General features: G+C 41.4%; 1 protein-coding gene across 10 annotated transcripts in view; it reads left to right on the top strand.

Moving 5' to 3' along the window:
* The window catches only part of LOC147030532 (inactive dipeptidyl peptidase 10-like), a 780,352-nt gene that overhangs the window by 701,173 nt on the left and 66,679 nt on the right, over positions 1–12,500 (top strand). For all 10 annotated transcript variants that reach the window (XR_015056434.1, XR_015056435.1, XM_085874668.1 and 7 more), the window contains one exon: positions 4,481–4,528. Coding sequence is in view for 8 of the 10 variants with exons in the window: in XM_085874668.1 (XP_085730794.1) it covers positions 4,481–4,528 (48 nt within the window). In the remaining 2 variants the exon portion in view is untranslated. The remainder of the gene's footprint in view (positions 1–4,480; positions 4,529–12,500) is intronic.

The following is a 12,500-nucleotide window of genomic DNA, read 5'->3' as shown; positions in this document are numbered from 1 at the left end:
TGGGCCACTCAAGGACTTTCACTTTCTTGTTCTGAAGCCATTCCAGTGTTGCTTTGGCTGTATGCTTGGGGTCATTGTCCTGTTGGACCGTAAATCTTCACCACAGTCCAAGGTCTTTTGCAATCTGAAGAAGGTTATCCTCAAAGATTTGCCTGTATTTGGCTCCATTCATTGTTCACTCTATCCTTATATGTCTACCAGTCCCTGCTGCTGAAAAGCATCCCCATAGCATGATGCTGCACCACCATGCTTCACAGTAGGAATGGTGTTAGATGGGTGATGAGCTCTGTTCTATTTCTACTAGATGTAGCACTTTACATTCATGCCAAAGACCTCAATTTTCACCTCATTAGACCACATGATATTTTTCTTCATGCTCTGAGTCTTTCACGTGCCTTTTTGCAAACTCCAGGTATGCTGTCATGTGCCTTTTTCTCAGGAGTGGCTTTCGTCTCATCACTCTCCCATCAAGCCGAGATTTGTAAAGTGCTACAGAGGTTGTTTTCCTTCCGGAAGGTTCTCCCATCTCAGCCAAGGGACTCTGTTGTTCTATCAGAGTGGTAGTCATTAAGTTATTGGTCACCTCCCTGACCAAGGTCCATCTCAGTTTGGGCGGACAGCCAGCTCCAGGAAGAGTCTGGGTTGTTCCATATTCTTTCAATTTCCTAATGGAGGAGCTCATTGTGTTCTCGGGAACTTTCATCACTCTAGAAATTGTTTTATTCCCTTACAATTCTATCTCGGAGTTCTCCGGACAGTTGCTTGGACTTCATGGTAGAGTTTCTGCTCTGACATGCACTGTCAACTGTGTGACCTTAAATAGAAAGGTGTGTTTCTTTCTAAATATTCTCCAATCAATTGAATTGGCCACAGGTGGACTCCAATTAAGTTGTGTGGATATCTCAAAGATAAAAGGAAATTGGATGCACCTGAGCTCAATTTGAAGTGTCATCGCATAGGGGTTGAATACTATTTGACGCAAGACATTTCAGCTTTTCATTTTTAATTTTGTAAAAATTTCTGGAAGCATTTTTACCTCTGCTACAGAAGGTTGATGTCGGTTATGTTTTCACCCCTGTTTGTTTGTTTGTGAACAAAATATCTCAAAAAGTTGTGGATGGATTCAGACAAAACTTGTGCTCATTTGGGTTCGTACAAGGAAGAATTGTTTCGATTTTGTTGAAGATCTGAATCCAGAACCGAGAATTGTTTCAGTGATTTTTCACCATTGAGTGATTGGGTTGAAACAACGTATACCTGGATATCTCAAAAAGTTGTGGACAGATTCGGCCAAAACTTGGTGTGCAGGTTGGTAATGTAACAAAAAAGAAATGATGTGATTTGGTGAAGATTCGACTGCGGATCTGGATCCGAGCATTTTTCAAGTGATTTTTCACCATTGAGTGATCGGGATAAAACGAAATATAAAAGGATATCTCAAAAAGTTGTGGACAGATTTGGACAAAACTTGGTGCGAAGGTTGGGTATGTAACAAGGAAGAATTGTTGCAATTTTCGTGAAGATCCGGATCCGAACATTCTCGGATCTGGATGTGGATCCGTGAGTTTTTATCGTGATTTTTCACCATTGAGTGATCGAGCTAAAAAGGGGGACATTCGGACCCACGGTTCTCGGCGATTAAGCCGCTCGGAATCGCGCACTGGACAGGCTCGCTTAAGCGGCTTGTTCCGTACGAGTTCCGTCGAGGGTGGAATACCCCGGTAGTTGGATCACGTGGGTATTTAGGTAAATTGAAGATTGGCTATCGACCCTACCCCAAGTGGTCTGCTCATTGGCGTATTTCAGTTCTTGCACAAGGACCCGTCGGCCTCGGAGTTATCCGGGCGGCGATCTATATTCCGGGCGATCGGTCGGGCCGACTCGACTTGCGGCTCCGTCAGAGCGGTCGGTTCGCGGCCGACGCACCGGCCCGTAACAATATCGTTTTTGGCCCAATTGCTCAATGGTGAAGAATGGCTTTTGATAAAATATAAATTCTCGCATCCAGATCCTATCTTCACTGAAATCCAATCAATTTGTCCTCATTACACTCCCAACCTGTCTACCAAGTTTCGTCTGAATCCATCCATAACCTTTTGAGACTTTGTGCTGTACATAGTTTTTGGCCCTGTTTCTCAATAGTGAAGAATCACTTTCAAAATTCTTGAATCCGGATCTGGATTCAGATCGTCACCAAATTTGAATCGATTAGTCCTTGTCACACACCCAACATGTCCACCAAGTTTCGTGTGAATTCACACATAACCTTTAGAGATATTGTGCTATATATCGTTTTTGGCCCTATCTATCAAAAGTGAAGAATCACTTTTAAAATTATAGTATCCACATCCGGATATTCACAAAAATCTAATCAAACACAGCCAACCTGCCCACGAAATTTCGTCCGAATCTGTCCATAACTTTTTGAGATATCCTGTTCACAGACAGACAAACAGGAGTGAAAATATAACCTCTGTCCACTTTCTTTGGTGGAGGTAAAATGCAAGAACACAAAAACTTGAGGTTTTGACCAAAATAATGAGTTTATCACCAGCAACAACAGTGCAGAGCAAACCGAATCTATCCATAAATAAGGCAATGTCTGTTTATCTGAATGTCTGTTCCTTATGGAATCGAAAATGGTTTGGCTGACCAAAATTTTGTGCTCATGCTTGGGGTATGCAGGGTCTGGTCATGGGCATTCAATAAATTTCCCCTCACCCACCCCCACCCCTGCACCCCACACCCCCAGTGAGTGTGTGGAGATAACACAATTATAAACAATACACATGGAATACTGCAAGTTGATTCGCCACTGACCCCTTCCGGAGGGATGCGGTATTGACTAGTTCAGAGAAATATCACAAGTTGAAATCCAGGATTGCTGGCTCATGACACAGAATCTCACAAAATAAAATGCAACATTTTTAGTCTCTCAAGAGTTACGCTTGCAGTCCTCCAAGCAGATTTCCTTTCAATGCGAAGCTTCTGTTGTGTGTTTAAATCCTTGAGATAAGCTTCCTGACATTTGCAAAAGTACCACCCAGGGAGCCTTACTGATTAGGCAGTTATAGTTCTGCCTATCATTGCTGAAAATTCTGCCATCAGCACATCTTAACACCACCTCCCATGTGACATCATGACCAGAGTGGAATGCTGAATACACCAGCATACAGGATGACATGTTACCATAAGAAGTATGTGCTCCAAATTGTTTGTTTTTTTATTATGCACCTTTCACTCATCAAGTTTTCCAAACCAAAAACATTTACTCTTCTAAATTTCATTCCTCAAAGTAAAATAATATTTTAAAGAGGCCACTTTCCAGTTTTGATTTAAACAATAAATAAAATGATGCATTCCTCCCAAGTCATTTAACCAAATCCTTCCACCACTAAAGTCGTTAACCTATCAGCCAGTCTTTTGTTTTATTTATTTATATAATGTGATCAAATGCTCATTGAGTAACTTGCACATAAATCACATGCAGGGCAAATCCATAAGTAAATAGTACTTCATTTTATCATCAATTGTAAGGACAGTAGTAGACAATAGGTAATCAGGTATGGTATAAACGGGATTGATAAAATACCTCGTATAAATGCAATCGAAACTTAAACACTAAAAACACAGTCACCATTAGAGCTATGTTTTGCTACAATATATCAGTTGAGAGAAGGGCACAAGAGCCTGTCAAGTAAGCTAAATGGCTGAGGCAATTGGAAGAAGATTTATGAAAGATGTACTGTTCAAGATTTGAAAGGTGAAACGGTTTACCTTAACTGGAATCCTCTAAGATGGCTTGGTGATGAGCACTTGTTTTTGTGTGCTGTTGTGCCCTGCCAAAAAGTTTTCCTGTAATCTCAGCCCAAAAGGGCAGGTGATATACGAAGCAATCTCTTTGGGGAGGGCAATGCTGCTGTCTGGTGCTTCTATCCAATACTGACAGCAACTAGTTGAGGCAGTTTGAAACCATTTCCGAGATGAGAATCTTCCAGGCACGAACGAAGAACCTTTATCTGAAATTGAACTCCCTAGCTTGGAAGTAAAACATGTATTACTGCCTGTGACAGGCAGCTGTTTTCACCAAGGACAATATGCAGCACTTCATTTTCATTGCATAATGTGACACATTGCCCTGGAATCCAAATGCCTGAAGGAAGCCTTTTTTGGGGGGGGGGGGGGGGGTTGATCCCCCAGGACTGCCCATTCATGATAATAACTGACAAACAAACCTGTTGTGTTTGCTATTTTACTCTTTCGATGGTTCCATTAAAAAATGTTGCAAACTGAACTCTTTTCAGGCACTTACAGCAAAACGGTATCTTTGTTCGCATTTTGAGATGATGCAATTGTTCTGTTGGTGCAAAAGCAATTCCCTCAGCCATGTCTTTTCACCCTCATATTTTCAAGCTGTGTTGTTACTCGATTTCAAACTATAGATTCTGCTTTGTGCCTTCTCCACCCTTTGTCCCAATAGGCCCTGCTGTTCCCAGCACGAGTGTTCACAGCTTAGAGGAGCCTCATGGTAAGAATTGCTAACACTTACCGATCAGATTTTGTGATATGATCAGCACGAAGTTAAAATCCTTAATTTATTTATGGTGTCATCCCAGTTTCTTTCAGCTGTCAAAATGCAAAAATTAAAAACTAATATCTGTTCAAAGCTAAAAGTATCATAAAATGGTACACAGTAGTTAGACAATAGGCAAGGCTCAGAAGCTGAGCATTTTCCAGCATTGAGCAGCTATACTAGTTCATGGTGCCTTTAATTATAAATTTGGATCTTCCCAACTACAATCAGTTGAATTATAAATGTACTATTATCATTTAATGTCAAAATGTATGCAACTTGAGCCAAGAGTTAAAAGCACTCTTTCATTTCAAGCTCTGTATTCCTGTACTTTTTTGATATTCCTGTGTTTGCTCTTTTTGGAGGCTTGCTTAGCATTAAAGTGTAAATGCAGAATAATGCACAATAAGCACTCCCTTTTTACAGGTTATTATGATTTTTTTTTCCTCCTTCTCGCTCATCTCTTTTCGTGAAATTGTCATTTGATCTGTTCCTTTTCTGTTTCATCCACACTTTCCCCTTCCTCTTCTTTCTGTGTTTCATTCAGGTTGTGTACAGCTTGTTCACCCCAATGTGTCCTTCTCCACTTCCCCTTGATCTCACTCTCATTTCCACTTTGCTGTTGGTGTTTCCCCATTTCCATTCTGTTCTCACTCTTTCATGAGCCTCGATTATGTATACAAAAAAGAGACATCATGAAGTATGTATATTCACATTACTAGTAGTTGAGCTAGCCCATAGTGCAATTGGAAGACTAAGCGAAGCTCTGTAAGAATGTGTAGCAAATACATGTCCAATGAAAGCCAATTGGATTGCTTGGATGATGGAAAAAGAAAAGCAAAAAGACGTCCACCCACAGCTCGATTTCTGATGCTGGCAGACAAGATGCCCAGTTTAACATCCATCTGAAGAACGGTGCACAGATGGTGCATCGCCCTGCCTGCGAAACACAAGGATGATAGTTTACAGCTGGGTTGAGATTCAAAATGAGGCTAGATAGCTCAGAGGTGAGTGGGTTTTCTACAGCAATCAGTGTCAAAAAATAAACACAGATGTTTAAAATGTTTTTTATCATTCACGTGACTATCTATGTATGTGTGTATATACATTGTTACCAAAGTATTGAGACGGTAAGTAAGTATGCAGGGTTCTAAATTAATGACTATTTATTTGGTCTGCCTTTGGCAATAAGAAGACGTCAGACACTGTACCAAAGGTTGCTGGATACCAAGTGCTCTAATTGTAACATTGGATATTGTATGGTACTTCGATGTTGATCTGTAAATAATTAAACATGCCGAATTTTCAACATAGATGTCACCAGATGTCTTCCATTTCCGAAGCACATTATTGATTACAGTTAACTGTGGAAGGCTCATTGACAGAAATATTGTGAACTTCTGACACCAAATAATCAGTCCACTTCAGGTCGTTCTTCAAGATTCCAGAAGTTGATTATCTCCTGGGATCTTGATTACAACTGAGTTTCCATAGAAGCCGCACACCTTTATGTAGCACCACCGTGACCAGCCATCCCATATTTCATGGCATCATCCCATTTTATACTGAAGTTTCCCACATCCGATTTTGTGATCCCTTTTCCTTCTCAGGATGCCATTTGTCCCATATTATCAATAGTTTGGTCAATTATCATGACAATTATCATGATGCCAATTATCATGACAGCTGGTCTGGGCATGCGCAGTGTGACCTGACATGCTCCACACGCCATTTTGGGTAAAATTAAAAAAAATTAAACCTCATAACATATTGAAATACTTCAAATCTCATTGCTTCAAGTGGCTTTTCCCCCCTGACACCCACAAGGAGCACTACCCTCACCCTGCAATGGGCCTGCCTAAGTGTCTCTTTTTACAACAGCTGATCATTGGTCAACCTGCATATCTAATATATAAAGCTCATTCAAACCACTCACTAACTCACTGATATTAATGTTCGGTACCTTCTGGGTGATTGAGAAAGCTGAAATTTTGTGTGCCGACAGACATCGAAGCCGATACACTGGGAAAAATCACAGAACCATCAGAAAGTGTCTATCATCGGAACCATCGGAAAATGAAAATACTGAAAATAAGTGCAGCCTTGTGCTCACTGCAGGTGAAAAGCCTGGTGTTGGCTTAACGGTTAAGATGCTTGGCTTAAGATCCTCGGGTCTTGAGTTTAAGCCCCTGTCAGGCTGTTGAATTAACATGAGGTAGGATTGATGCAGCCTGCCATCCTTCTGAGGTCAGCAAAATGAGTACCAGCATGCTGGTAACAGGAGCAATGCATCAGCAGTGCATCTGTTCCCCCAGAAAATGATGCAGCCAAGCATCCACAGGCAGCATACGAAAATATAACTACAGGTGAGCGACCTGAGTCAATGGGGACAATGGGAGGTCATGCTTCAACTGCTGCGATTTATTATTTACCTACATATGAAGCGTGGTTATTTATTGCTCACAATATGTAAGCATACCCCACTAATATATATATATATATATATATATATATATATATATATATATATATATATATATATATATATATATATATATGTGTGTGTGTGTGTGTGTGTGTTTGTCTATATATATATATATATATATATATATATATATATATATATATATATATATATATATATATATATATATATATATATATATATATATATAGTTGAAAGTGTGTCTGTGTGTTTCTCTATGACCTATGCACGTGAAAAGTACTGGACTGATCCTCACCAAACTTCACATGCTGACAGAACATGTACCCTGTAGTGTCCCGATGTAAAAGAATTGTACTTCCGGTTTCCGAATTATGACGTCATCACCTGATTTCGTAACGTTAATTTTTCAAGTTCAGCTGATTGACATGGGGCCAATACCATATACAAGATAGCTAACATATGATTTGAAGTTTTTGTTTGTCTGTTTGTTTGTTTGTCTGCACACGCTAATCTCCTGAAAGGTGAAAGATAGGAGCTAACCACTGAAATAAAAAATGCCGGGATGGGCCCCAGGAAGGTTATAGGCTATGTGGCAAGGCCCCTCGGCTGGGGGGGGGGGAAGGGGGTGTGTTTCCCCCTCACCAACCCCCTTAGCCTATGACTGCCATGGCCCAATAGGGAACTGATACTGTGCTCGCGTCAGACATATGTATAGAAGATTAAATTCATTCAAAAAGAACCCGGGCAGCGCCGGGTGCATTCACCGAGTATATTATATGTATATATATATATTCCATATTTTTTTTTATGTATAAATATTATAGAAAGTTATAATATATTTATATAATATATACATACATATACATACACATACATATACATAATATATACATACATATACATAATATATACATACACAAAGCCTGGTGTTGGCGCAGTGGTTAGGGCAGCGGCTTGGGATCCAAAAGGTCCTGAGTTCAAGCCCCGTTGGGCCACTGAATTAATACACCAGGGGGTTGACTCAGCCTGTCATCCTTCCGAGGTCGGCGAAATGAGTACCAGTATACTGGGCCGGTGTACATCCCGGTTAAAATAGGTGTACTATATCCCTGTGTTGTAAGAGGCGACCAGGGTTGCGTCAGGAAGGGCATCCGGCGTAAAACATGTGCCAAATCACTATGCGGATCATACGGATGATCCGCTGTGGCGACCCCGTACGGGAGCAGCCGAAAGAAGAAGAAGAAGAAGAATATATACATACATATATACATAATCGCTCTGCTCTTCAAACCAAAGAAAGCTGCCTAATGCAACCAAGAAAAGCTAAACAAGGTCAGGCCTTTATTGTTTCAAACCCTACCTGGGTTCCTCTACAGCTGCAGACATTCACAAGTAGCACATAGATGAGAATCACAATGTTCCAAGCCCCCCCCCCCCGCCGTTGCCCCCACCCCCAATCAGCTGCAGGACTGGGTTCATAAATTGTTGGTGAGTCACAACGACAGCATCGAAAGCAATGCACACCACCTAGGCTCCCAAGCATGTACCACTTGCAATGCCAACAGCATTAATCAATTTAATATCAAGAGCCAATCATGTTTCTCACCCATAATTTGAGAAAAAAACATTCAGCTCTCACCTAATCAATTATCCCCAAGTGCATAAAGATCTAACCACTTGGGGATAATTGATGAGTTGAGGGCTGATTGGTGGTTCTCTCCAATTAGAGGTGAGAAACATGATTACATATATATATAATTTATATATTATATATATGTATATGTGTATGTATGTATGTATATGTATGTATATGTATGTATATGTATGTATGTACGTGTATATATATGTATATGTATATATATATATATATATATATATATATATATATATATATATGTATGTATATATATATATATATATATATATATATATATAAATATATATATATATATATATATATAAATATATATATATATATATATATATATATATATATATAAATATATATATATATATATATATAATATATATATATATATATATATATATATATATATATATATATATATATATATATATATAGATAAATATATATATATATATATATATATATATATATAAATATATATATATATATATGTATATGTATATATATATATATATATATATATATGTATATGTATATATATATATATATATATATATATGTATATGTATATGTATATATATATATATATATATATAAATATATATATATATGTATATGTGTATATATATATATATATATATAAATATATATATATATATATATATATGTATATGTGTATATATATATATATATATATATATATATATATATATATATATATATATATATATATATATATATATATATATATATATATATATATATATATATATGTATATATGTATATATTGTTACGGCTGTGAAAATTCTCAAAACACCATTCAGGGCCCGTAGGTGATATATCTCAAAGTACATGTGTAGTTAGCCCCAAACCCGTTGTATAGAGGGAATTTATGTGATTCATTTGGGCTGCGACGCTTTGAGATAGCCGTTTTTCTGTTCTTTCTTTATTTTGAACCAACCACGTCTCAACCGCCATCACACAACAACCACCACGCCAGCCATCATCACCAACTGCAACCACGCTCCAACCCTCAGACAACAACAACAACGCCAACAGCCACGACCTTTACCTTCACAACTCAATCTCACATCATCGCATCACCGCCATTCCCAAACGGCACCATAACCATCAAACCACCACCAAAAACCCTCCACCACCTTCACTTCTCTCCTACGGCCATTCCCGCACCACCTGTGAACACTGAGCGTCGGGCTGTCTTGGGCCCGTTCAGCGATACGCACCGAGCCGCGAGCGCAAATAGCGGCCTTTCCGAGGAAAATTCGGATCAGGAACGCTACACGCCCACTTTTGCTCCGTCCAATTAGCAAGCGTGGAGCGGCTTGGCCCCGCCTCCAGGAGCGTCTGAAGGAAATCGATATATGCAAATTCTAGGATCAGGGGAGATTCACGCCCCCTTTCCTCCGACCAATTGGCGAGCGTGGCTCCGCCCCCGAAGTCTTCCTGATCCGGATATTTGCTGCTCCTGTCAGCCTATAAAACGGCGAGCGCAAGGCGAATCAGGGCAGAAAGAGTGAGTCGAGTCATCGGTGTAGCAGAGAGTCGAGTCGGGTGGCGAAGTCATCGGTGTGTCATCGAGTTGGGTTCTGGAGTCGGCTGAGAAGAGTTGCGGGAAGAGGCAAGGAGCTCGGGTCTGAGGCGAGAAGGACGGCGGTCGGCGACGAGGACGCGGTGTGGGATCGCTCGTCGCGGGACCCAAGCCAGCCAGCCATTCTCCCTCCCCCAGGGCATCAACAATTCCCCCTTTCCCCCGCACTGAGATAGTGCAACAAGGGGGCCCCGTTCCCACCCCACTCCAAATGTCGTGCCAACGAAACCCGCCAAGGAGCACGGAGTCGGGGCACAGCCACGCGGCCACATCTGCGGCTCATCCGCCAACGCGTCACGAGGACGCGGGTAGGACAACCCCCCCCCCCGGTCTCGCGGGCCTGGCCGCTCCTTCAGGTCACGCGCGCATATTGGCCTACTGGCCCATCTGCCCCCTTGTCTATGAGGGTGGCTTCTTTCCTTTGCTTTTGAGTAAATGTGTGTTGGCGCCGTCTGTAAAGTAGAACTGTATAAGTGTTGCCGTGTGTGCGCGTAGTCGGTAGTAACTCTGCGTCGTCGTTGCTTTTGTTTTGATTGCTATATGTGCATTATGACTGTTTGGCTGTATATGTGTGCTTTCCGTGTGTCGCGTAATAAATGTGCTTTGTGTGAACTGTTTTCCCGTTTCGCTTCGTCTTTTCTTTATTGATCCTCCATCCTGCTTCACGTAAAGGGTTCGTAGTGGGCTTAATATGCCCGGTAATTAATCGGAACCGTCGAGGCCGACGATAACACTGCTCGGTTATCACTGTAGCACGGAACGGACCACTTAAGCGGTTCGTGTCCGGAGTCGGCCTGTGGCGTGGTACGATCGCCCGGTCGACCGTCCGCGCACGTACTTAGGGAGATCGAATTTGGTGAGCAACTCTATCCTGCGCGGGTGAGCAATTGGCATGGTCGTGGTGGGGTTAAACCCCCACCCGTGACTAGCTCCCGGCGTTGTTCGGAGAGGGTCATGACTGAACTGTCCGTCCGGTGGGCGACGCGGTCACAATTCGAGTGACACGGCCGTTCGCATGCCGGCGGGCACAAATTCGCAACATATATATATATATATATATATATATATATATATATATATATATATATATATATATATATATATATATATATATATATATATATGTAACCAAGGCCTTTGAGGAAACCAAGGCCTTAAATATCTCTTTGCTGATAATTCCACTCTCATCGTGACATCTCTCATCCTTCTGACAAACAGGCATCCGCCTCTTCCATCTCCTCAGACATTGACATTGCAAACTGGTCAAATACTTTGAATATGTCCTTCAATCCTGAGGAATCTCCCTCTCCCTCTCCCTCTCCCTCTCCCTCTCTCTCCCTGAAAGGACTGTACTGCAAATCCTTCCATCTACTTTCTGAACAACCCTCTCAAAGAGGTTCAGTCACTCACACTCATGGGTCCTACTCTCAGCTATGAACTGTCTTGAGCAAACCACATTTCAAAATTGGCCTCCAATGCCAGATGCCTGTTGAGCATCCTCCATCATGCAAAGCCCTTCCTTGGCACACCTGACAAGAGTTTCATCTGCAGCTCGATGGAGTACTGACTGCTCTCCCCTCTGTCCCCTGCCTCACATCTTGCTCAGCTTGAAGCCGTGGAAACAAAGGCTTTCAATATTAATGGTATCTCTGGTGATGAAGCTGAGTGTATGGGCCTATCACTTCGCCATCGCTGACAGGTTGGTGGTCTCTCTGTCTGCTTCCTCCTCATTTCTGGATTTGCACACTTTGCTCTCTCTGTGATTTCCCCCCTCCCCCCCCCCCCACCCAGGTATCTGCATGACACACACAGTCCACCAGAAACACCCTCCTTGTGAAACTACCGAAATCCAGAACAACTGCTCACCTACACTCACTTATTCCTCTTTTTCCCCACCTGTGGAACCACCTTACACACTCTCTTCATTCTCCTTCTCCCTTCCGGGTCTTCAAGAAAGCCGTTCGCCACCATCTCAAGTCATCCCCCATCCAAAATCATGATCTTTTCTACATCCGTTAAAGTTAAACCACCCTCCACCCCTCACCCCTCCCAAAAATTTTGGTTACGTATCCATATTGTCCACCCTTTGCATTCTATCTTACCACTCATTGTTACCTGCATTGTTTGTTTGCCGTCCCTATCTACTTTCTCCCTCCGCCCTGCTGTTGGTGTTTTCCCTTTTCTGCTGCTGCTCCCTTTGTTATGTTTTGTCCTGATTTGTAC

The sequence above is a fragment of the Eptatretus burgeri genome, chromosome 3 (genome assembly GCF_056783735.1).
Source record: "Eptatretus burgeri isolate ZD-2024b chromosome 3, Ebu_testis_v1, whole genome shotgun sequence".
Classification (NCBI taxonomy): domain Eukaryota; kingdom Metazoa; phylum Chordata; class Myxini; order Myxiniformes; family Myxinidae; genus Eptatretus; species Eptatretus burgeri.
Note: the sequence above shows the minus strand (reverse complement) of the source record. Positions and strands in the feature narration are given on the sequence as shown.